The sequence below is a fragment of the Hylobates moloch genome, unplaced genomic scaffold (genome assembly GCF_009828535.3).
Source record: "Hylobates moloch isolate HMO894 unplaced genomic scaffold, HMol_V3 SCAFFOLD_24, whole genome shotgun sequence".
NCBI classification, from domain to species: Eukaryota; Metazoa; Chordata; class Mammalia; order Primates; family Hylobatidae; genus Hylobates; species Hylobates moloch.
Window position 1 is genome coordinate 29486774 of NW_026652299.1, and position 27822 is coordinate 29514595.

Here is a 27822-nt window from a genome sequence, read left to right on the forward strand (position 1 = left end):
TTACTTGTGTTTGTACATGTCAACTTCCCAGCTAGAAATTGTGGAAAGTATAAAAAACTTCAGATAGGACCAGGTCACTGATGACATCTATTTAACCACACACACACAAAAAATTATACAAGCCTAGGCACATTAGTGTTGCTCAATAAGTTTATGTTGAGTTAATTAAATTATTGTGATTATTTTGAGTAAAAAATCATGCAGGTTTCCACTGGAATGAGTAATATTTTTAGATGTTTGCACTTATTCTCTTATTTTTACTTGAACTGGCAAATAAAATGCATTAGAAATCCTGTGATTATGGACTGAATAAATTGTCTTCTTCAGGCTAGGACATAGCATTTACAATTTGTGTCCGTATAACAAAAGTATTTTTAAATGTATGATTCCTTTGAATATGCACAAATACCAAAGCCAGGGATTATCATAATTCACAATTCACAGGTATGGAAATGAAATCTCAAAGAGACCAAGTTATATACTCCAGGCCTTGTAATAGTAAGCTGCAAAGCCAGGGCTAATATTTAGAATTTCCTATTTTAAGCTCAGAATTATTTTTATTTAATTATCCCAAACAAGTTTCTCCTGAAATGTTATAGATATCAAAATGACTTCTTGGTGGTTATAGGCAGGAGTTCTTTTAGAGAGAGACAGGAAATAAATGAAAAAGAAAAACTATTTTTGACATATGTTTCTGGATGTGGCATGGCTAGATTTGTATCAGTGCAATTATGTAGATAGTTTAGAGGGTAAATTCCTTCAGAGAAATGAATCTAAATAGTGGAGAAATATGTGACTAGGAAAATTATCTATCAGGATGTCAATCCTAAACTGCATTTTCAGTGTTTTTTTTTTTTTATATAGTTGACATCTTGATTTTAAGGTAAATAAGGATAAATGTCCTTAAAGGAGCCTCTGCATTCTGGTGCAAGGAGTGGATTGGGGGATCATTATAACTCCTGAAATAACTGACAAGGAATTTTTGTAGCTAACATTATCAGACATCAACTATTCCTTGAAAATCTACTATGTGTGCTGAAAACTCAAAGTTAAATATTCTTCAGGGAACTACTCTTGAGAAATTACTGAGTTAGGGAAACAGAGAATTGTTAGCAGAGTTTGGACTTGAACATTTGCCAGTGGGAACGAAAAGTCCAGGGAAAGAGGAAAGAGCAGTATATGCAAAGAGCACAGCATCTTACCAGCTGAAAAGCATGCACACCTGGCAAAGGCATCTAAGAGCAAAGGTCGTTGTACTGGCAGGAGGCAGATAACAGAAGATAACTATTTTTGATAGAATGGCGGGGGGGAACCTTCATTTTCTGTGCCCCTATGGGTTGGAGCCATTAATTCTGTGTGACATTTATCATGTCAATATCTGTCTCCTCTTAGTATCCTATCAATAAAATGGAGATGACCAAACATGCCTTCTGTATGCCTCACAGGAGAATTATAAAATCAATGAGATGAACCACTTGTTGAATACTCCAATGCTAAGATTCTATTTGATGAATGATTCTTTCCCTTCTGTCCATAAGGAAAAATAAGTGGAAGTGCTCAAGGGAAAATCAAAGAAACAATGAAATGCCATCCTACTCGTTTCCTGTTTTAAGATTTCAAATATAAGTTTGTCTTGAGAAGATGGTCAGATTTATTATCTTGAAAACATAGACATTTTCGGGTTTCAAAATTATCCATTTTTTCCCCATTTTCTGTTAGTATTCAACCTGCTCCATCCATGCAGAACTTTTAAGCCTCTTCAAAGCAGAGTTCTCTGCAAAAATGAGTTATTTTTCTATACGGAGAAACATAGGGGAGAAAAGAGAGTTTACTCAGCTTCTACTTCACCATTTGGAAAGTGGATTTATCAGACTAAAAGCTTTACAAAATAATTTCAATAGGTAAATATCAATTTGGCTGAAAACAGTTTTTATAGTGATTAATATTCTACTGCTAATAAATACTTGCTGGCAAAATGCCCCCAGAAGATGGCATTGTTTACACTATTGTCTGAGAGGAACAGCTGTTTACCCCTCACTACATTCAGAGCTGCAGTATTCTTACTAAAATGTTAACAAATATTAGACAAATGTCTGACATTTAAGGCTCAACTTGCTCTGAGAACAGGTATGTTTGAGGGAGAGAAAGAAAAAGCTGCTACTGTAAATAGGAGTTTAAATTAGGTGAAATTTATACACGGTGTCTGCATATAGACATATAAATGCAGAGTTTCGATATTTACTAATAACTTGAATACCATTCACAGTTCGAGGGCTTCATGGCAAAAAATTTCCTAATTGCCTGTTAATATCTATCCTAAGCACATTTTACTGGCACAGATAATTAATTTAAAGCCATTCTGCTGGAAGACAAAGCCAACATATTCTATAATTTTTGAAATGTTATATTAAACTAAGCATTTTTGGGGGGTGAGGTGTAGAAGGTGGAATTATACAGTGGAACATTAAACTCAGTGACAAAAGACCTGTGTTGTCTATCATATTCCTATTCATAGAGGGGTCTTGAAGTTTTGTTAGGGATGTGGAACTAGGGGAAGTCTCACACACTGCTAGCGGGGGAGGAGACTTATAAATTGGTACCATCATTTTAAGAGTAACAGAAAATACCTGGTAAAGCTGAAGACAAGCATTTCCTACGGTCCAGAAATTCTGGTCTTCAGTATATTAGCAAGAAAAACTAAGAGATAGGTACAAGATTGTACTTTTTTAAGGGAAAAATCAACAACCCTGGAAACAATCTATAGATTCATACATAAAAGAACTAATGAATATATTTTGGCATATTTATGAAATGAAATACAATATAGTATTTATAATAAAATAACTAGGACTTTATGTAGCTGGATACATAGATTTCAAAATTATAATATTAAGTAAATTGCAAGGTGCAAAATGAAAGAACATGACACCATTTATGTATTGGTTAAAGACAAAGCACTCTTATATATTGTTCAGGGAGATAAATATGTATGGCAAAAGTTTAAAAACATTATGTATAGGAATGATATCCACCATATAAGTAAAGTGTTTACTTCTAGGTATGATGGCAGATGAATGGGATCAGAGAAGAATGCAAAAGGAGCTTAAGTTATATCTGTAATATTCTACTTTTAAAAATGTCTAAGTGTTTACATACAATTACAACATACCAAGCTGTAATGGCTCAGTTTATTCCTCTAGATTTCTTAGTATGATTAATAGCCAGATAGATGTTTTTCCCATGGGATCCTCAAAGGCTAGGGGTTGGGTGGCAGCTCCTCAGGACCCTAGGTAGAAGGAAAAAAGAATCCCACGCAGCTTGACTTTGAATCCCAGCCCTCTCCTCTCTTCAGACCCCTTCCAGCTGCCAACAAGGCAGCTCCTTAGGTCACCTCAGCCTGGATATGTTGACGTTCACCGTCTTCTGGGTGTGGTCCTCCACTGCACCCTACCATGCACCCCAAGTAAAGCTCCAGCTGGGAAAGTCTTTCAGTTTGCCCAGGAATCTAGTGACTTACATAATTATCTTTAGTTAGAAGCTTAGAGAGAAGAGGATCATTTATGTATAAGTGATAGGACCCTCAGAATTCTTTCTTCTCTAATAAAATAATGAGGTCACTAATCCAGTTGTCATTCAACTATCTCTTAATATTTCAATGATGTGAGTCTAGCTGTAACCAAAAAACACAAAGTTAACCTCAGGATTCGTGCAGAAGCTGCTTGAAACCTAGTCCCATCTATAGTCGTGCAGCCAGGATTGTCAGGAGTCTACAGTGTCAGATAAGGCAGTATAATTGCTTCTGTTGAAGATAAGAGGAGGGTCGGGAGAGAGGAAGACATCGAATTCCTCTGAAGCGTGTAGAGTTCATCAACCCTAACTTCATTGTAAGCTTCAAATAGGAGAAATCACTATGGTCTCTCATTTTGTTAAGGTTTGACAGCTTTCTGACAGCTTCCAATAAAAACAAAATAAGTTGATTTATGATAAAGCAGGAGAGTTTCCAGATATATACTAGAAGCCAAAAACAGAACCAAAATTTGTAAGCGGGGGTGTCTACAAAGAAACCAAAATCACTCTTTCCCTTTTTCAAAATTCAAATCCCTCCAGCAGAGCCCTCATATTTTGAATTCTTATGAGCCAACCCGGGCTTCCACCCTGACTCTCATCACTACCACACCCATGTGTCTCTCCTCTCTCCGTCTCCACCTGGGCTTGGAATCCAGAGCCCCGGAGCACCTTGCAGTACCTGCACGAAGCAACGCGCCAACAGCGGGAGGGAGACGCAGACGCGAAGACCGGCGAGAGGATGTGCGATGGGAGTAGCTGCGGGGTCTGCAAGCAGGGGAGCGCGCACAACGTTAAACCGCGAAACCAGAAACCCCGATCCTGTCGAGACCCATCAGCTTTTCCCATTAGGGAACGAACGCAGGGGAAATTAAATGCGTAATTCAAGCTCTGTTTTCCCCTCCCCTCCAAAGGTGAGGTGGGGGAACGCATCTCGTTAGCTCATTACAAAGCTTTCCGTGGGAAATTCCCTCTTCCTAATGTCTGTCTTCCAACTCCTATTAGCATCCTTCGGCAGCGGCCTTTGAAAATCTCCTTTAAATTTCAATACCTCTACTCGTTTCCCAAATAGGGGGAAGGGAAGAGAAAGCCGGGGGGTAGAGAGAATTTCCTTTCCCTTTCCCTCCCAGGTAGCCAAAGCGCACCGCAGCGGCTTGGCTGCCTGGAGGAAAAGCGCCCGAGCGGGGCAAAGACCCTCCCAGGCTGCTCTTATAGGCGAGCGCGGGGCGGGCCTGGCTGGGGGCGGTGCCGCGCGGCCCCGCTCGCCTATAAGGAGCTGTCCGCCACCCGGGTGCTGATTCCAGCTCTCGCGCCCGACGAGGTGGATTTGGCTGTCCACCGAGCTCCGGCGCCTGTCGTTCTAACTGGGTTTGGATTTGCACCGTTAAAGAGGGGGGAAGAGAAGGAAGAGGCGAGCAAGGAAGGCGAGTCCAGCTAGCGGCTGTTGCGGGGACCGTAGCCCCAGCTGCAGCTCCGAAGAATCCCCCGCCACGGTTTCGGTGGAGCGTCTGGGCAAGGGATGGAGTGAAAGAGCGAGTGCCTCTCCAAGGGGGGGTGGGAGGGGGTCAGGCGGTGCAGAGGAGAGAGAGAGCTAGCGGGTAGAGAAGAAGCCGCGGCTGGCGACTGCGAATTTGGTATTCGATTGGGAGGGACCGCTCACTCGGGGGAAATGGATTCTGTACCACGGCTGACCAGCGTTTTGACTTTGCTGTTCTCCGGCTTGTGGCATTTAGGATTAACAGCGACAAATTGTGAGTACAAGGAGCTGGGGGCGGGTAGGCGAGGTGGAAAACGATCGCATTCAGAAAGACAATCAACTGTCTAAGCGTACTCGTTTGTGTCTGCTTTGGGCAAAGGAAACGGAAAAAAAAAAATGCTGATCAGTGTGGTTCCATCACTCCAACCATCCCAAAAGTTAGTAGAGCTCAAATGAGCCAACCCTGCTGGATTTCCTCCCTTCTTCCGTTATTGCAAAGTTCAAGGGATAAGGAAAGGTTTCTCTTCCCTTAACCTCCTGCTAGCTCCGCGTTCCATGCCTGCCTGATCTCAGTCAGTGCTTTTTCCGGAGAAGGGCCCCCGGTTCAGAGAGAATGCACTGGGAGCTGAGCTTCCTGGGATGGAGATGCTCCCAGCCACCGTGCTCGGTGATAGTGGCTCATTTCTGAATGCAGTGCCTCGGATTTGCAGTATACCAAGCGCCCCACGATATGTGGCTCTGCGTTCTGCCCTAGGCAGAAGGCTCCAGTTGGGGCATCTTACAACCAATGGGCACCGGTTTAACAGGGTTGAGAGTTTTGGCCTAAGAGTCGTGGACCAATGTTGTTAACCACAAGATCAATGGCTGCCCCTATTACAGGAGGAAGAGCTTTGATGCACACCCCACCCCAAAAATCTTTGTGCCTGTGAACACTAATGAGTATGCACTAAGTGTACACTCTGTCGTCCAAGCTCTAACCTCGGCAAGTGCAGGACATTTAATTTAATAGGCAGGAAGGCTGGACTCCCGGGGATCCACCAACTGCATTATATATTTAAAGAATCCAGTCCTTCAAACTTGAATAAATCTCTGGAGCTATGAGAGGTTCAGGCTCAATTTCTCAGCTGCCTCTCTAGGCAGAAGAGGGGAAGTTTTTCCAGCTCTGGGACTTCCTAAATGAGAAAGAATGCAATTAAGCCATCTGTGTTGTTTCCAAAGATGGTTTATCAAGGTCCCTCAAGTTTCTGGGCTTCCTCCCATATCCCCTATCCCTGTCATGAAGCTTAAAAATATTACCCATATTGGAACAGTTTTATTTTTTAGTTTTTGTAATTTGAACTATCATGGTTAGAGAACAGTAGGAAGATTACTTACCACATAGGGACCTTTCTCCCTCACTCTCCATCCACTTAGGTCCTAGAGGACCCTGTGCATTTATCCCCAGAGTTATGTCTCAAGGGAAGACAATTGGACAAATGTAGTGTATAGAAAAATGTTCAAAACTAAGCCAGTGTTTCTATCTGTGGTTGGAAGTTTTGGAGGGCCAGCATCTATAGTTAGTCGTAATGCCTTATACCGATTGTATTAAAGTTTGTATTCTACAGGAAGGCTAAAGGGATCATCCTTTCTAAGGGAGGATCCAAAGGGCCCTGGTTTAGAAATTGTTTCAGAGAATATGTAGGAGCAGTTGGAGTCTTAGTTTTTCTTTTACTTCTTCATCTCATTCTCTTCCACCTCCTTCTTTTTCTTCGTCTGTGAAATTGTTCCCGTGGTGCTTTAGAAAAAGATCTAAGTGGTTGGTTAGAGGAGGTAAGGCACAGTGCTGGGCTGTTTTTCTCCACCTTCTGGAACACTAGAGGTCAGTATTGTCCTAATGATACAAAGGCGTGGCAGCAAGCTAGCTGTGTTTTCCCTTCAGCACAGTTACCTATCTGAGAAGAGTGAATACTTTGAAAAGCCACAAAGGTGGGGGTGAGAGATAAGGGTAAAATAGACAGAACATACTCCATAGGCATATGGCTGCAGACTTCCTAATGCAACACCTTTTCTTAAGAGCCAGTAAAACAAATATTGTAGAATAGCATTTTTTGTAAATTAATTGAATTATGGTTAATGTGTTTTAATAATGCTCATAAAACCTAAATGACATGGATTTAAGACTCACGCTTATCATTACCGATGCTGTAATAAAGCTAATTCTGAACATTTAAAATGAAACTTTGTGATTATGAGGTTTAGTATTTTATCAGTGACAGTTTAATTTCCCTATTTCCAATCAACATTTCAATTGAATGCTCTCTGCTTGCTAAATATTTTGAGGTCAATGTTCTTAAGGAATAATCACTAATGATCATTATGCTGTACAAAATCTATTAATTGTGTGAATAATAGAACAGCAGAAAAAATTAGCTCTGAACTTGGTATAATTTGGTGTCTTCATAACTTATGATGCAGAAGCTCTAAGAAATATGCATTAAAATTCCACAATTCCTTTAGATTTCTACTGACTACACTCTTTATTCATTAAACATAGGACTTGGGTTTATTTTTATCTATAATCAATTAATATTTGTATACATATACTGAACATTAGCAATTTATTTTCAAATAGTCACTTTATAAAAGTTTATTTGGAAATTTTTTTACAAGATCATTCTTCCTATATTTTGAAGTAATAGGTCATGACATTTGTGACAGTAGCCTTGAAAATGGATTTATTAACCCAATATTTTCCATAGAATATAGTTACACTTGTGGACTTTGTTCAGGTATACATAACTTCTAATTGTTTTTATTATTCTTATAATAATATGTTGTTGGTGATTGTTACTGTGGTGTGGTGTGTATGTGTGTGTTTTGTGTGTGTGTGCACATGCGTTTACATTTCTCATAATCTGACCAAAACCTGGGCTTTTAACTTCAAAGGAAAGATGAATGTTTGCCCAATTATAGATTTTATAAGTTTCTAATTAAACAAAATTAAAATAAAGTCAGATTAGAAGGGCCAGCTTCAATACAGATATTATGAATCTGTGCAGAGAACATAATTACTTACCAGTAATAAAAACTGCAGAAATTCCCTCATTTCAGATTTTCAGGAAATTAAATAGCTACAATTCTTCCTTTGGGTTTACCCTGAGGGAATTAGTTAACTTCAAATGTAGATATAGTAGGCCAATGTTTAATGAAAAATCATTTTACATATAATATTAACTCTTTTGACACAAGAAGAAGTGATATGACTTGATAGTTGGTTAAAGTGAAACTGGGAGTTAGAAGAGCTGAGGAATTCTAGCCCTAGTTATGCCACAGCTAAGGGTTCAAATACCTATTATGTTATTCAACCTTATAGTGCTCACAGGCTTGAGTATAAAACAGCAATTGAGGTATGCGTCTACTCCAAAACAGAACAGCAGGTAAATATGTTACTGAGAAAATTCTTTAAATATTAAGTATGTTAAGAGATGATTACAGTGATAAAATGTGCATTCAGAAGATAGCAGGAATGCATGGAGCACATATGGGGTCACTATTTACTATTTTTAACAATAAGTATAGGTTGTGCGATTATAAAAAGCTTTAATTTTGAGCAATACATCACTTTGAATGATTTCCAAGGGCAGTATCTAAGATTGTTGCTACATATTAGGGTCACACAAATACAGCCTTGAGAGAGGGATCAAAAACTCTTCATTCTAGCTCATTCATCACATGTAGAATTTCATCTAAGATATATGAGGACTTCAATCAGATTCATAAGGCTCTTCAAATAAGGAGATGAACTATACTTTGAGTTATCTGAAGCTTATGCACAAACTCAATCAATAGATAATATTAAAAATAAACAATCACGCTGGTTTTTTCAGCAGCAACTTTTTGTGGCAATTACAGTCGGCACAAGTAAAGGAAGCACTCCGATGCTCATTTGGAAGAGTCCTAAAGATTTTCCTTTTGTTGAATTGGCTTATCTTTGACAGTACATATGAGTTCTTTTTCTTTTCTCTTCACATAGTCCCCCATTTCAAAACTAAATTGATATTTCTGTGATTGGGAAATGTATACCAAACCCTAGACTAGCAATTTCCACACAAGTTCAAAATTATGAGAAAATTATTTTTATTATGAAAACCTTACTCTCTCCTTGCTTTATTTTTGTTCTGATCAATGACTATCCTCTAAATTGCAGTTTTCTTTCTTTTTCCTTTGTTCCTCTGCCCAATTTCATTGCTTTCTTTACTGGATCTTGGTTTCCCTTTACTGAATCACTTTATTTCTTAATGCTCATTTGTTAAAAAAACAAAGTAATGTGATGTCATTTGAAATGCCCCTAAAACCTTCAGTTGGTGATTCAGAGTCTTCGAGTTGATAAGCCAGAACTTCACTCAAATATTTCCTGTGTATACAATGATAATTATCCCCCTTAGATGAGAAGGTGGAGAAAAGATCTAGTTACCTAAAATCCCAGAGGACAATTGCAATTCACTCCACAGGACTTTATTGAAAGGTTGCAGTGTACACATTTGGAGCCAATAATGACATTTTTAATTCATAAGGGAAGCTTTCTTCATTCATCAAAACTCTTCCACTTTCTGGATGGTGACCTTGTAGAGGTTACTTAGTTACCCCAATGATCTTGCTGTATGAAACGAAGAAAATGGATTAGATCATTATTATTAACATCCTATTTATTTTTAATGTAATTTGTCTTTAAATGCTGATGTTGCCTACTGGTCATTTTATTTGGCTATTTCTGGGATGATTATGTTCTAACATTGTAAAGCCGTTATAATTAGAATAACAATACAGTAGGGTTTTAATTCCTACCAACTTCTATACACTTATCTCTCACCTCATATTGTGTCCACATAAATTACGAAGGAAATACAGCTAGGTATACTTACAGATCCAGTTTACAGATGAGTATATTCAAGGTTAGTAGAAGTTAATGATTTCCTCAAGATCACAGATCTAAACAATAAAAAAACAACATCTGGACCTATATTTATCTATTTTCAAACACCAAACTCTTCGCAAGATATGAAACTTACTCCAAAACATTCACTTTGACACTGTGTACATACATATCTGTGGAAACTTGACATGGGTTCTTTATGGTTAATTTCTGTAGCTCTACCTATGGCAAAGGGCATGAGAGTAGCAGTTCGCACCACAGCCAACTCCTGAGTCACATCTAAAAGAAAAAAAAAATGGAGATCTAGATTTGATGCAAAATGCTAAACATCACAATGACCAAAGATAAAAGCCTCATCTGGATGAGCACTTGATGCTTTATTTTTTATGAGCTTTGATTTAAAAAGTTGATAGGGAAAGGACACAGCCTTGATGAGGACTTGTGAATCCCTTTCCTACACATACACAAACACAGTACCGTGAAAGGCACATGTTGACATTGCGGCTTGTAAGTCTAAAGATGTCAGACCAACAAGTATTAATTAACTAGTAGTTATGAATTCCTTGTCCTAGCACAGGACTGGCACTGATCTGGCTCTGACTAAACCTCATCTTCACCACTCCTCCAACACAAATTTATGAAACTCCTTCACATTCCACAAACAAGCTATGTTGTTTCAAATCTTGCATTTATTTTCATACACTGCCTGCTTGGTCTAGAATACACTTTTTCGTTTGTTATCTTCTCTCACTCTCTCCCTGCTATACACACACACACACACACCCACACACACACACACACACACGCCCAGAAATATTTTTCTCAGGCATATCGAGTGCGCCTATATATTACATTTCCATAGCACTAACAATCCTTGTCTCCTCAACTAGGATGCAAAGTTCTCTGATGGTCATATTTTATTTGAAAGTCTATATTCCATGTGTAAAACATTGGGCAAGTGAAAGGATGAGAGAATAAGTGATTGGTTTCCTGCTAAGAATGCTTATTTCTAAACTAAAATTCTCTCTTGGCTCTATTGCTAGAGTATTACTTTTAAAATTTGTTTTATGTTTATTTTTGAAACAAGTACAACTCATTACTGTTTTGGAAATGCCAAGAAGTGGTTAGCTGTTAAATGAAAGAACGGAAGTTCAGATCACCTGATTGGATGCAGGAGCTGAAAAACGAGCCCCTGCAGTTATAGAAGCTTTCATATTTCCATAACTTCATTGCCATGATGGTCTTATTTATGTATCGCATGGCCATTTGTTCCTGACAGAGGAAGCCTCTCCATCCACTGACTTCAGTATCAAGTTGGAGCCAATTTTATTAACTTGCTTTATGGAATTTTAATGAGTGTTGCTTATAGAATCTAAAAAAAATACATAATCACATTGCTATAAAAACTATTTTATAGCCCAAGGATCAGTATAAAAGGAAGTTTGGATTATACTCAATGGGGCTTTATTAATAAATTATTGAAAAGATCTCTCTTTTTTTATTGCAAACCTACACCATTACCCTGATAACATGATTCCATGAATCCCGTGTCATCTTTTTAAGCTGTGGTCAAGAGCAGATTTAAATGTTAATACTTTTTGTGTGTGTTATGCATTTGAAAACATTACTTTAGAACTACAGTTTCTCTTTCCTAAACTCAAGTTTGTCTATGAATCTGGAGAAATAATAATGAAAAAGAAAATATAGTCCATAACCTCAAGAAACTTTGAACACTTAGTAGTTGGAAAAATAAATTTAGTCATGTCAGAGTGATAAATGCTTTGATAAAGGTAAACATGGCATGCGCTTTAAGGCACAGAATGAGCATCTCATACTGGCTGGGACATCAAGGCATACTCTTCGAGGAAAAACAAGTTCATCTAAGATTTCAACAGTCAGACTTTGCTAGCTGGAGAAATGGGAGGGGGGCAGTTATTACTTGGTATAGGGATAGAAGAAAAAATTAGAGTTGTAGGTAAGCATGAGAGTCTTTTATTTTTAAAGCTATGGAGATTCATTGAACGTTTTTACACATGTAATGATTATAGTCAGATTTTTTTGCTTTAAAAAAATTACTCTGTGAAGGATAGACTAGAATAGACCAAGACTGGTGGTAAGAAAACCAGTTAAGAGATGATTACAATAACTCAAGTGACAACTAGTAAGACCTTAAATAAAGAAGGATAGATACATCAGAATCTACAAAAGTTACACAGCATTAGAAAAAAAATAATGGCCAAGTAAATTTAAGACCTAGGCACATATGAACTAGTAAACTCACAGAAGGTACAGATATTTGGTTAAAATGTATTCTATAGCTGTTTCCATTGTTTTTGACAAATGAGAGGGATAGATGCTAGAAAAGGTACTCAGTTCTCTGAAATGAAGTTTTTCCCTGGGAATACCAAACGACCATATTCTCAATGCAGTATATTTCATATTTGCACGACATTGTATAGCACATGCTGTCTCTATCCATCATCCTGATGCATCTTCTAGTCTGTAAATTATGCTGGTTTTTGTCAGCAGAGTGAGAACTAGTCATTAAGGAATGTGTAATTAAACCTCAACATCCCAGTTCTCATTCCCTCTCTGACAGGGGGGTAAACCAGGGATCATTGCTGCTATCAGGGGCTGCTCAGTGGAAAGAGAAACAGGGGGAAGTTGGGTGTGCTATGCTGAGGTGCTATCATTGGTAATTGATTTGCTGGCGTAAATTCCATGTCTCTACATTTCTAATTGCTTTTGTGCATATTCTTGGGGGTTGATTAATGCCATCTGTTCACAGGATCAGCTGAATTGATAGAGTTTTAAAGGATGACAACAGTAATGTTGAAGATAGAAAGAAAGTGAAGGGAAATGCCAAAACACTGCTTGTGATGTATATTATTTTTAACTATCCACCTTTGGAAGCAGAAATATCCTTCTAAAGGCAATCCAAAGCAAATAGCAGTCTAAAGAAATGTGCCAAACAGACAGATGTTATGTAGGTATTAGTCTAGGTCACTATTTACTGAATAGGTGGGTTCAGTTGTATGTCTTTTTTCCCCTCCCTCCCTTCTTCTCACACTTTCTCCTTCTCTTTCCCGTTCCTTTTCTTCTGTCTTGTGACCGTGTGATTTGTATATTACCATTGACTTTTCCCTGAGGAGATGATTCTCTTCCAAATGTAAGATAAAAGGGTAAGAAGTCTTTGTGATTCCAGTGCTGCCTTGCTAAACAACATGGGCATAGTCACCAAAAGTGAAACTTCCAGGCAAGACTTATTACTGATGCAGGCCAGACATGGGCCTGGTGCCCACAGGGAACCTGGGAAGGCCCCTTGATTGCAATGCTCCATCCAACTCTGTCCCCAAACAACCCTTCTGCTAACTCCATTAATCTCCTGAATCTGTAAATATGGGTGGAGTTGTGTGGGGAAGGGAGCCTTCCAATTGGTATAGATAAGCTTTAAGACACAGAGCCCCACTGAGTATAGGAAAGCAAATCTATACTATACTTGACAGAGAAACAGACCTTTTCCAGAAAAAAAAAAGTGTATGGAAGAGATAGTACTGGGTATCTGGAAAAGGGAGAATAATGTTTTGAATCTGGAAGGAGAAGGAACAGGGATGTTCTAGGTATGCAAAACAAGTGTTGCCACTTTCCTATTTTTGCCCAGGCTAAACCCTTCCCTCATATTACATGGCCAAAAGTGCAGTAGATGGCCAATGGGGAAATGAAAAAGGACAGTGAGAAGGGCACATGTCACACAGTTTGGGATTGAGTTAATTCTCGTTCTGTGAATATGTTCTGTGGATACTAACATGCACCTTGCAAAGTCTGTAAGTATGAGTGACTCGGCATAAAATACATATAATGTGGACATCCAATCATTATACCTGCTATAATTATTAATGAAACTCAACATGGTTTTTCTCATAATAACTTATAATACAATGTAGGGCAAGGACAGCTACATTTCCATTTTCAAACAAAGTCTGGCCCACTTCCCCTTCATCTGGGTAATCGGATGGGTGAGTCACTGCTAAGACAAATAGAAATTTGTTCCCATTTTATCTCCCATGTAAACAGACTATGAGTAGAGTCTACCTCCACCTGACAGAGAAACATCACCATTCTGGATCCCTCACTTAGTTCCTGGGTTGGGTCATAGCATAATCACTGCTTCTAGGCCTTGGTCAGTGAACCTGCTTGCTAAGAAACTTACAAAAGGAGCCCCATAAGAGTTGGGGAAACAAGCTTCATCTAGAGAAGTAAGGAGCACAGCCCCTCCAAAAAACTGAACAGGGCAATGGAGAAGATGTCAGCATTATGGCAGAAAGATCCTTAAACAGACCTTAAGTAAACCCATGATCCTGGGAAGGAGTGTGTGTGACAATGTTCTCAGCTCCCTAAGACCACCATTTGCAGGAGATTCAGGCAGATGAACCTAGAATTGGAAAGTTGAGATAGCCATGTTGCCCTCCTGTGTACTACTGAAGTCTGTTTCTGGTGAATAAATGGCATAAGTATTCCTATTTTCCTGTTGATTTGGGGTTAAAAATCAGGTGCTGCGTCATAATTGATGAGTTATTAAGACATGTTATCCACAAGTCCTCCCTCCCCTCCCTCCCTCCCTCCCTCCCTCCCTTCCTTCCTTCCTTCTTCAGATACTTATGAAATGCCTAGTGCCCATCCATTTATCTGTACACTTCTGAAATATTTTTGTTCATGACAAAACAGTTGATAAGAAGAAAGATTAGAATTGCCATCCACATAGCTCCAGAGAAAACCACAACAAAAGGTAACTGTATCATCTCAAAGCAAGGTCATAGCACTGTGACTCACCCTTCCATCATTCCTTTACTCTTGCTCCATGTATGAAGTATCTCTTATTTTTTAAGTCTTTTCCCCCTGTTCCTTTATCTTTGATATTTTCCCCAACATTCTGATCTGCCTTCTTTCTAATCCTCTTTTCTTCCTTCTCTTTCCTCTCCTCTGTCTTCCCCATGTTCTTCTACTCCTTTCCTGTCTTTCTATCTTCTTCCTCTCCATCTCTTCCTTCTACCTCCCTTCCCTCACTCTTCCTGTTGCAATTAACTTTTACTAAATGACTTGTTTTTATGTTTTATGCCATAAGTTAATGCTTTTCAAACTTTTCCACTGAAGTGCTGCTCACTGGAAAATAGAGTGCACGGGAACCCAGGGGATTCTAAGAGCTCAGCTTCAAATGGCCACTGAAGCATGTAATTTCTTGAATTTTATCTTCAACACTCAGGCAAATTTGCATTCAGCTCCATATTATATCCATGTTTATACTATAATAAAATATTTTCCCCAAATACCCAATTAAAATTGATGACCCAAGTTTATTAACTTAACCCATGGCAGAGGGCTGCATAATCCCAGGGGCAAAGGCTTCAGTTTTTTGGCTCTTTCTCCCAATTTATGTTTTCCAGTGTTCCTGTATCACAGAGTCCTACTTCGTGGTCTCTCTCCTCATCTCAGAACAACAGGTTGCTGCATTTCCCATGATGAACTGTCAATCTGTGAACTGCCTATTATGATTAATCAATAATGGGGAGTAAGAAGGACTTATTAATTCACAAGAGAAAAGGAAACTCACAGACTGGCTTAGTGATCTGTTCACTAAGTTTTGGATGAGCTGTGGGTAAAAAGAAACCCCAGTCCCACCCCAAGTCTTCAGATACTGCTCGCCCCTGTTATGGTCACCTGGGACTATGCTGCCACATCCATGAGTTGTACCTTTGAGTGAATGAGCTCTGTCAGTTTACAGTAATGGGGTCAACCAAGGCAGATGCTTTCTGATTGGAGATAGGCCGAAACCACCAGTATATTAAAAGATTAATGCCTCTGATTCTACAACAATCAGGAACCCTTTGACACAATCCAAAGAAATGAAACCAAGCAGATTGGAATTCTGGAACACTGGAGATTGGAGATAAAGTTAAGTAATGTGCTTCCTTCTCGGCAGGGTTTCAAACCTACACTCTGTGCCAAGGTTGGTACTTGGTAAGATTTTACTCTATTTGTTACCAACAGTCCTATGAGACAGTTGTTCATTTCCCCATTCTAGGGTGAGGATCTACTGGCTTGGATGGTGTGGTAATTTACCCAAGATTAAATAGCTATAGGTGGTCACACTGGGATTTTAACCCACTTTTCCTTGGCTCCAAAACTCATACTTTGAAAAATTTTATCTGCTGTGTCATTGAACTCAACACAAAGACTTAGCTATTGTTAAACTCCAGCAGATAATTCCTCCTAGCAGAGACAGTCTTTCCCTATAATCCAGGGTGAGAAAAGCCTCATGTGTCTAGACCCACAGATTCTGCCCCAATCTTCAGGCCAGTCTTGCGGAAGGCTCCTTCACCATATCTAGAAGTCACTACGGCAACCAGTTCCTGTAGGTTAGCTGTTTATAAAAGTTGCTTGTATTGCTCACTAAAGCTTTTCACCAACATTTTATGGCCGGGCTTCATGCTTTCACTGATGGCCTTGTGGATTCTATGATCAGTGCCCACTATTAATGTCTGTTCCTGAGACTCCCCCTGTCACTAAGTGCAGTATTTTTTATCACTGCATAATATTTCACCCCTAAAGAACACTGCAGCCCTAGAATTTGTTACATGGATTTTATCTTTAAATTCTGCTCTCCCATGTTCATTGTAGCATTATCTACAGTAGTCAAGTCATGAAACTAACCTAAGTGTTCGTTAGCAGATTAATGGATAAAAAGTGCATGGTATGAAAACACCTTGAAAAAGAAGGAAATTCTGTCATTTGTGACAACATAGATTAACCTGGAGGACATTATGTCAAGTGAAACAAGCCAGTCACAGAAAGACAAATACTACACAAACTCACTTATATGTGGAATCTAAAAAACTCAAATTCCTAGAAGCTTGAGGTAGGATGGTTGTTGCCAGGGGCTGTAGGTGTACAGAGGGATGGGAGATGTTGGTCAAAGGGTACAAAGTTTCACTTAGAAAGGTGGAATAAGTTCTAGAGATCTTTTGTACAGGAAGATGACTATACTTAACAATAATGTATTATATACTTGAGAATTGCTGAGAGTAAGATTTAAATATTTTTACCATTTCACATTGTATACATATATCAAAACATTATGTTGTACTCCACAAATACATACAATTTCTATAGACCAATTAAATAAACAATAAAATTTTGTACTAATTAGAAAAATCTTATTCCTGACACTTAGATAATAGTTTCAAACAAGGTAAGTATTGGATGCATTCAGATCTGTTCTTTGTCTTCACACTGCAAGATTCATCCCCAAATCCAGACTGTAAGCTCTTTTTACCCATTAGGGATAGACAGAAGGTTAGGTTTGACAAGTGTATACCCAATTCCATTATTTTTCACCACTGACTATCACTGACTAGCGCTCAATGATGGGCCCCTGTCCGACTGGCTTTGGAGCATCCTGTTGGTAGGCAAGGACCAGTGCTTGTACATACCTGCTTTCATTGTCAGCTGTATGGAAAACCACAGTAGTAAATGCTTTGTTTTATTCTCAAGTTCTCATGAGTTTCTCCCTTAGGCCTGCTGCTTGGCTTGGTTGTGAGGCCTGTCTTTGGGTCTCCTGTATCTTCTATTTCAGCTATTGTCTTGACTCAGTGGACCTGCTTGCTTGGGTTTAGAGAGGCAAAATAATTTTCTCAATGTCCAGTGCCTTACAGTCTTGCCTCTCTTCTGCATCAACAATGGGAGCTATCGAAAAAGGACACAGAGTATTCTGAGGTTGTTCACACTGAGGCAATCAATCAATGTAGTGTTCTAGCTCTCCGAAAGAATTAGCCTTTCATAGAATAAAGCCTTAAATATTTAAATTTTGTTTTAAAAGCAGAACGTTTTGGTTAACTAAATGAAATCTTACATATGATTTTAATATGTAAAATAAATTACAAGAGCAGCTTTGAAGAAAATAGAATGAAGGGCCTAGAACGCTACCACTCAGCCTGCCCTTCTTCTGATTCTTCATGTAGGTACCATGTGAAGACTTCTGCCTTATTCTTAACTGCAGGAATCTCTAAGCCTACAATTTCACGCAAAAGTGACTAGGTACAAGAACATTTTGAGGAAGAGTGGGGATGGAATTCCTCCTCAGTCATGGTCCATGCCTGGCTGGTGTACAGCAGCAGAGCCACACTGGGTGTGCGCCACTTGCCTCTGCTTGTATTGGTCCAGGAGCTGATGTCCAGGCTGGTAAATACTTCAGATATGATCTCTGCCCTAAGTTACACTAAATAAGCAGATGCTTTATTCTAAACCATTGTAAATCTGGTATATCTTGCTACTATTTTATATGAGTGTCAGGGCAAGACAATCTTATTGGAATTTACTGATTTGAAAAGATGGTAGCTTGTCAAATACTTGTGTCCTTATCTTGATATCCTTAGTTTGTGGTTAATAGCTATTTGTATTTTAAATAACTGTTTTGTGAAAGCCCTTGCATTATCTACCTGCATTCCAGGCATTCCCTTGGGACCTCCTCAAAAAAGAGAATCTCATGTTAGCTGTGATTAAATTGCCCATATATAGCACAGTAAATGGCAAAATGACTACTTAATAAATTGAATTGAAGCACAACAGATTAGGTGAAACCCAAGCATAGACAGCAAGCCTGGATGAGGGATAATACGGGGCAAACCCGTGAGTGTTGGCTTATAGTGCAGTGCTCCCTCCACCGCCTCAAGCCTCTGTCTCCCAACATCTGTGAAATAAATTGACCTTTGGGCTCCATCAGTGAGGCTATCTCAGTGCTCCCTAATGTTAAGTAATGTAAATAGAAGTGATGAAAGTATACAAATTAAATAAAATTGTCACACACCTGGATTCAGTCTTCATTTCTGATTCTGGTCAGAATATTAATTTCAAACACATCCTTGAGTGTTTACTTAGAGTGCCATTCATCAGAAAATCCTTTTATTTAGGTCTACGCTGCGCTCTCTCCTTCCCTCAGTGAACCCCAAATGTCCCTGCTTTGTATTTGTAATAAAATTTAATATAAGTAATAATTAAATATAGGATGGTATATTTAATGGATTACTAAAAATAATTTAATAATATTAAATAGTATGTACACATATATATATGCATACTCAGATTTTTAATGATTTATTTTTAGCTTTTTTTCCATGGTGAGCGCACCTGGTAGAATTGTACATGTGCATATCCGCTGTGTAAACCACTTGTTCTGGTAACTGTCAAGATTTATTATCCCCCAAGGTCAATATTGACTTGGGTGTCACCTTTGTGAATATTTACTTCTCTAGATAATAAATTGAAATGGGCATTTGGATGGAAATTAATATCTACTTATTTTCTGAAATCAAATGCTGTCGGGAGGTGTGCAGACATGCTTCACCGTGGCTGCTTGTTTCAGGGTGGCGTTCAATAATCATTCTTTGCATTCTGATTTACTGTGGTTATTTTTATACCTTTTTCACATGGTTCTTTTGCCTAACAGATAGACTGTGAACTTCCAATGTATTCAGCTTGACATTTCAGTACCACAATCAGGAGATCATGATAGTTGAGCGTATGGATAATAAGTACACATTGGATTAGTGAGCACCTTGGCCTTGGAGTTTATTTAGGGCAAGATACTGTTACCTGAAAGACACAAAGCTCCTTCAACAATTATCTAATTATATAAAGAATACTGAAAGAGACATAAAATTATACAGTAGTTCTTTTGGTTTTGAGGTATTGATTCGTCGTTTTGAGATAACCTTACAGTATGCCATGTGTCTTGTAAATATAATGTGTTTGTACATATATGTTCATGCAAATATAATATGTTCAACTCTGTGTGCCTGTGTGTGCCTGTGTGTGTGTGTGTAACAGTGCTTACTTCTTTACTGGCAGAAGACAGAGACATCTTTGGTAGACAACTTTTAATATATCAAACCACAAATTCTAAAATTGTGCGACTACAGTAGAAATATTTCCTGTTGTTCTTATTATAACTGTTGTATTAATTTTGGGTACAGGGTCACAATATATATACTGAGAAATGTTCAACCTTAAAAGAACTAAGGCATTTAAATACAAGTATAATGGTGACAGTTGCTGTATTTTTTTATATATGAGTGGAATACATATATGCTTTTCTATACAAATATTCATAGGCAGTGCATTCTTGGTTTTGTCCTTTACAAACAAGGAGTATTAGTTTGTGATCCCCGCAAATCTTTTCTAGCTATTAATGGTCTGAGAAAAGACCTGGACTTAGGCAAGCATATCATAATTAAGCACAGACTGTGGCTTAGTAGTCAAGGGAATAAACCACTGTGAAAATTCATTAGTAAAGTTAATCCAAAAAACATCTGAGCAACTGAAACAAAATCAATTCTAGGGGAGAATGCATAACTCTATTGATGTTCTCACCCTTGTTGATACATTGTTTAGGGTAAAGATTTCTATGTCTTCTGCATAAATATCAATTTTTGTTGGCAAATTCAATTTGACTTACGGGGTTCCTATAGCTAAGTGTTTTGTGGTTTATTGGGAAATGATGTCATTTTGTGTATGAGGAAATAAAAATACCTCACTTGATGGCCAATGAAAGTCTCATTTTACACACCATCCAATCCTCAGCCCAGGTTAAACACTAATGCCAAGATGGTGCCACTGCTTTTATGTGCTGGGAAGTTGTCCTAGAAGGAGCCAAAGACATTGGAAGGTTTCTTCGTTCATTAATTGCACGTGTATGGGCACACATGACATGCTTACACATAGCAGACATATACACTTACTGTCAATTAGTTTAGTTTGTGCTTCTTTTTTAAAAGAGGAATTAACGTGGAGTCAGATTAGTGGTTTTTAATCAGATGTAAGTTTGCCCTAGGGGACATATGGTAGGGTCTGGAGACATTTTTGGTTGTCACAGCTTGGGGGTTGCTATTGGCATATGGTGAATGGAGATCAGAGATATTGGAAAGGAACATTCTACAATGCACATTGTATTATATGTTGTCTTTTGTCTCCCACAACAGATAATTATGTAGCTCAAAATGTGAGGATAATCAAGGGTTGAGAGACTAGTTTAGATCTATTAGTGATTTATGCATCATGATGTGTCAATTTTATATATATATATATATAATTTGAGACAGAGTCTCGCTCTGTTGCCCAGGCTGGAGTGCAGTGGTGCCATCTCACCTCACTGCAACCACCACCTCCTGGGTTCAAGCGATTCTCCTGCCTCAACCTCTGAATAGCTTGGATTACAGGTGTGAGACACCATGCCCAACTAATTTCTGTATTTTCAGTAGAGAAGGGTTTTCACCATGTTGGCCAGGCTGGTCTTGCACCCCTGACATTAGGTGATCCACCTGCCTCGGCCCCCCAAAGTGCTGGGATTACAGGCATGAGCCACCATGCCCAGCCAATTAAAAATTTTTAAAAGAGGTTTTCTTCCAGCATTTAAACTTATAGAAAGATATATAAAATAGAAGAGCAATATGATGACATACACTTTCATCCTGGTTCTGCTTACTGGCTATATAAATTCCTTTTCATGATTTCACATTTTTTCCCAAAAAAGGTGATGATACCCTCCCCAACTATTTTCTATTGTGAATAACATGAGATAAAGAATGTTTTTAAGAAAGTGTAACCATGATTTTGCTGAAATCATATTTATTATACTTTTCATTATTTGGAGGAGTAAGGCCTGGCTGTACTGTCCTCATAGGCTTTAGACAGACAAGGATAACACGGAGGATATGGGCACAGTGCAAAGAGGGACTGAGGGTACATATCCTGGACTGGGGGTACATATCCTGGACTAGGAACTGCAAAGGTCAATTTTATACCAGTTTTAGGTTTTCAAAGGGTTTTTAAGGTTGGTTTAAATTTCTACCTCTGTTTAAAAATTATCTGGTCAGGACACCTTTTGGCAGAGTACCATATGTTATAATGCAACCACTGAAATCTGTTTATAGTAAAGAACTTTCTGTCAATTTTTTTCTTTTTTGTAGGCCCCCTCTTGCATAAGCATAACTATCTATCTATCTATCTATCTATTATCTATCTATCTATCTATCTATCTATCTATCTATATCTATCTATCTATCTATCATCTATCTATCTATCTATCTATCATCTATCATCTATCTATCATCTATCTATATCTATCTATCTATCTATCTATCTATCTATCTATCTATCTATCTATCATCTATCTATCATCTATCATCTATGTTTGAAAAACGGGATGAAAACTAAAGGTGCCAAAGTTGCCTATGCTTTGAGGTGATGTAACTACATGTCTCAGGAAAGGCCGTGAATCAATCTATTTAGATGACACTCTCTACCTTATTTTGCAGCTCAAAGATCAGTTAGATAATAATCCTGAGTTTGATTGCTTATCTTCTCCAGTCCAATATTCAATTTTTAACATCAATTACATTAGAAATAGTCTTTAATTTATCTTTTCAATGGAAAGAAGATGGATGGCCTTGGTCTCTACTGGATGTCTGCGTTTTGAAAAAGGAAAGTGATAAAATCAGAAGTAAGAGACTGCAGAGTTGGGAAAAGGACCTTGGAAGTGATGTAGTCCAGCCTCCTCTGCATAATGTATATAGATCTCCACATTCCCTAAAACATTGCAGATAGTTGACTATTCCATTTTACTTAACCTCCTAAGTGAAGAGGTGGGACCTCACAGGACAACTCAGTTCCTCAACAAAAATTATAGTTGGTAGGACATTCTTTCTTCCACTGTACACAAGTCTGCTCCAAGTACCACCAAACCACTCTCCTTAGCTCTACTCACTGGACATCTCAAACCAAGCCTTCTTTGTCTTCATCATGATTATTCCACAAATACCTAATGATAGCCACCACACTTCTCTCAATCTTTTCAATCTTTTTATATCTTCTTTTTCTTAATTTTTTCTATGACATGATTTCTTTCCCTTGGACTTCCCATCATCATGTTCTCTTATTTGTAGTATATTCCATTTTGCCAATGTTTTCTTTAAAATATGATGTCTGGAATAGAATGCAATCCTGATTTTTTCTTACCAATCTGTGTGGGCTACAATGTGATGGTCATAAGGAATCCTGGGTGGGAGAGAAGATTCAGTGATGTTTACAACAACATAAACCTCAAAGTCTAAAATGAAAGTACCAAAAAATTGTATTGTGGAAAGGACATTGTCTCTACTTTCTCTCACTCACTCTTTCACTTACTTGGCCCTCAACTGATGTAAATCGGTCTCTTTACTTTGTTCAGAGATAACTGGTACAATTTTGGGTTTCTCCTAAATTAAGTGAACTTTGAACTCACATCTTACTTTTATCTGCCCAGATCTTCCCCACAGGCCAGTTCTTGTCTTTTCTTCTCTAGTCTTAATTAGTATGACTGTCCTCTAAATCCTTAATGCTTGTACAGTATGTATTACATCTTTAAGCCCTGTATTATATGCTGTCTTTTATTGGCTTCTACTTCTATTTTCATTCAGAGTATGTTGAACTGCAATCAATGAGAAGAATTACATTTAATATAGCCCTGTCTATAGCAATAGGAGTACTGCTTAGTGTGTGCCAGATCTTATCATTGACATACATTACTACTAATCTGGCTCACGACCCTATATGGTTAATACCATTATTCTTACTTTTTAGATGAATAAATTTATGTTTAGAGTGTCCAAGAAACTTTCTTAACTTTATACAATTATTAAATGGTTTGCCTGAAATCCAGCCCTGGTCTCTGAACCCAAAGTACTGTGTCCTTTACATCGGAGGAAAGATTTTACAACCCAGGTAAAATGTGAGCTCCTAGCAGTTTGTCAAGATATCATTCTAATTAATTGGGGGAAATTTTATTCATTTTACAAATATTTTTAGAACACCAATTCCAAACCAGGGACTGGTCTTAGATATTGGTAAAGAAAGACATTCAATTTGTGAATATACTGTGGAATACAGAGAGTCCCACAGGTCTTGGGTTCCACCTTCCCACAGCCACCCTTATGGAGGTGATGATTTATAATGGCTCCTTTCTGGTAGTTCCCCAGTTGTGCTTTTTCTCTTGCTTAAATGTTTCATAAAGCCATATGGTTGCTCATATCTCCTCAACTGTCATGATGGTGGATGCTGTGAAATGATCTCGGCATGTTTGAGGACACATGTCCTTCAGGTTGACCTTATCTTAGAAACTAAACTTCTTAATTGTAGCTGTAATCCCAACCCCGCCACAGATGGAAGCAACGGTAGTGAGGAAACACACACACACACACACACACACACACACGAATAAGTGAGGCCCATCTTCCTGGAATGTCAATTTCATCCAAAGAGTAAGAAATACACATTATGTGTAGATCTTAAAAAATACAAATATGTTCTGGAGTAGAATACAAAATTTCAGGAAACTTTCAAATAAAACATGAAATTTCAAATATGTCTCTGGCTCCAAAATGTGTTCACAGAAACTTGATATCAACGAATTCACTGTTTTCCCACTTCAAGATGCCTCAGGGAAAAAGCAAACAAGCAAGCTTAGTAACAAATATCCCTGATTCAATTTCTATGGGTCTAGGTAAGTCTTCCACATTGGCCTTCATTTGAAAATAAATGTCTTTCTCCAAACTTTGATTTTCTTTTCTTTTCCTTTTTTTTTTTTTTTTTTTTTTTGTTTTTAAATTTTGAGATGGAATCTAGCTCTGTCACCCAGGCTGGAGTGCAATGGTGCAATCTCAGTTCACTGTAAACTCCGCCTCCCAGGTTCAAGTGATTCTTTTGCCTCAGCCTCCCGAGTAGCTGGGATTACAGGTGCCTATCAACACGCCTGGCCAATTTTTATATTTTTAGTAGAGACAGGGTCTCACCATGTTGGCCAGGCTGGTTTCGAACTCCTGACCTCAAAGATCCACCCACCTTGGCCTCCCAAAGTACCACCACGCCAAGCCTGGTTTTCTTTAAGCCAGAGTTACTAGATAGTGTTACAACACAGAATGATGTTATAGTTGTATATAATGTCTTATCTCTTAACACCCTCTGATTTTAAAAATGCACTGTGTAGACAATAATAATATTAATAACCTTCTTTTTATTCTAATGACTGTTTTTAGACAATCTCTATTACTGGCTTTATGTGTTGGAGAAGAAGGTAGAATGAAGTAATATTGACAGAAAGGCCATTCCTCCACTTCCCCCTTGGCAGGCCTCCCACTGACAGTCTTGCTATGGGTGCTACTTTAGGACCCTTAAAAATTCGCATTCTGTGTTTAAGAGGTGTTGTGAATCCCCAGAAATTGAGCACTCATCACTGTGCATATATCTGCATATTTGCATTTTTCTTGGATAAAGGTATTTATATTTCACCCAATTTCCAAAACGCATCCATGACCCAGAAAAGATGAAGAAAGAAAGGCTCTGAGAGCCTCATTACCCTGAACATCCTCAGGGAGGGGAGGAGGGGACAGCTTTATTCTAGATGCTGGAAATTTAACCTAAATGTGCCTGAGCGGTGTGCCCTTTTCCAGCACCTGATGGGGGTGAGTGTGAGCTCTGGGGTGCTGAAGAGAGTGGGAAAGAGCCCCCCGCAAAGGGAAAGAGTCTTCTAGAAAATAAAAGACAATGACAGAAAAGGAAAACTTCAGAGATGTCACAATTTGCCAGTGGCAGAGTATGCACATTGCAAACAATCTGGAATTAATAGGAATTAACATTTTTAATACAAAGAGTAGAGATTTTGAAGAAATTACTCAGAGCCTTTCCCTTTGTCCTTTCCTCCACCTCCCCTGATATCCCCTCACAGAAGAGAAAAAAAAGAAAAAAAAACAGAGAATAACAGGTTAATATCCAGAATTTGCAAGGCTCTGAATAGCCACCTGACAACAGTCGCCTCCTGCTGAGAAACCACTGAAGCTTAATCATTTTCCATTGCATCAGAAAGAAGATGGCTGAGGTATTCATTTTTTCTTTGAAATGTCAGGTGCTCACAGCAATTAACTAATCATGTTCCTACCAGGTCAAGTTGCAAGAAAGGAAGATGATTGGGTTTTTAATGCTAAGGGGACATTTTAGACATTTTTGTACAAGAAAAGAAGACAATTGAGTTTTTAATGCTAAGGGGACATTTTAGACATAGGGATTAAAAAACGGTTTCATAATGACAAAAGCTCCACTGACGTGCCTCAACATCCCCTGAGTGATACCATGCCTTGTACAGAGGAAATGAAGAAAGGCTGAGGCTGGACTGGGGAGGGAGATGTAGCCTTGGGCACACATTTTTTTCTTGAGTTAAAACATGGCCTTGAATGGCCATTAAGGTCTCCAATTGTAAGAAATTTCTTTGATACAGAAATCTGAGAAATTCCTAAAACAGCTTTGAGAGAGCGGCTTGTTCAAATGATCCATCTTTAGTATCAATCACAGCCTAAGAATTGAGTGTTTACTAGATAACAGCAAAAATAAGACCAAGACAAGTGATGAGGATGGCCTAACATTTATCCAACACTTACTACAGACTAGAAACGATACTCAGCTATTCACATCTATTAGTGCATTAATCTTCACAATAACCCCACGTGGTAAAATATGCTGAATGTTTACAGGTAAGGAAGTAGAGGCACCGAAGGGTAGTCACACAGCTGGAAAGTGAAATGTCCCCTCAGGGAGTCTGCCTCTAGGGCTTACAATCTTCAAGTCAGAAGGCCAGTGTTTAGATCCTCATTTTACAGAGGAGAAAGTGAAACTGGGACAGGTGAAGTATCTTACCCAAGGCTTATCACTGGTACACACAGAGCTTGGACAGACCTGGCCAAAGCCAAGTTCTGTCCGACTGCACATACATTTTCCCATTCAACATTGCTTCACATGACCTGCATGTTGTGTATAATCACATTAGAATTCATCCCTAGGAGAGATACTGGATTCTAACACTGGTGCCTAAACCCAGTCAAGTAGTACGGCTGCAGCCCAACTGAACCTCATTAATGCTGTTGCTCTGGAAGCACTCCACACCCCTGCCATGGCCTCCATGTTACCTAGGTTTTCTCTGTGTCCCTGGTGTGTGAAAGTGCAGTCAGTGACTCAGCTGTAAAAGGTTCAAGGTACAGACTCCTTACTCAGCCCTTACTCCTCTCTTTTTTTAGCTCTATTGTTCCTTGCACTCCATGGTATTTATTGAGTGTCTGTTGTGTGTAGACAGTGTTCAATAGCGGTAAAGAGCTAGTACCTGCCTTCACGCCACTTAGACCCAGGATCAGGGAAACCCACAGCATTGTTTCTGGTGCTCTCAGTGTCTTTATGCTACTCCTCTAGCACAAGCATGCACATGTGCATACACACACTCAAGCAGATGCGCACACACACACACACACACAGGACGTCTTTGCTTAGCTCCATCATAAACATTTCCAAGCTACACTGAAACATTCACTTCTTTATTTTATTCAGCACGATTTCTCTGTGTCTCTAACACATTCTGCCTGTTTTACTAGTTTTTTTGTCATGTGCATATCTTTAATCTTCCCCAAATAAATTGCTCCTTGAAGCTAGAGACACTTGCTACCCATCTATGTTGTTCTTTTTTTTTTTTTGAGATTTGTTTTTTTGTTGTTGTTTGTTTGTTTTATTTTATTTTATTTTATTTTATTATTATACTTTAGGTTTTAGGGTACATGTGCACAATGTGCAGGTTTGTTACATATGTATCCATGTGCCATGTTGGTTTGCTGCACCCATTAACTCGTCATTTAGCATTAGGTATATCTCCTAATGCTGTCCCTCCCCCCTCCCCCCACCCCACAACAGTCCCCGGAGTGTGATGTTCCCCTTCCTGTGTCCATGAGTTCTCATTGTTCAATTCCATCTA

The 27822-nt window shown here is 38.6% G+C and overlaps 1 protein-coding gene across 1 annotated transcript in view; it reads left to right on the top strand.

Annotated features, from left to right (window-relative positions):
• The first annotated feature begins 4860 nt into the window (after positions 1-4860).
• CNTNAP5 (contactin associated protein family member 5) overlaps positions 4861-27822 on the top strand; it is an 879440-nt gene continuing 856478 nt past the window's right edge. The window contains exon 1 of the mRNA XM_032145556.2: positions 4861-5315. Coding sequence (XP_032001447.1) covers positions 5234-5315 — 82 coding nt within the window. The 5' untranslated portion in view covers positions 4861-5233. The remainder of the gene's footprint in view (positions 5316-27822) is intronic.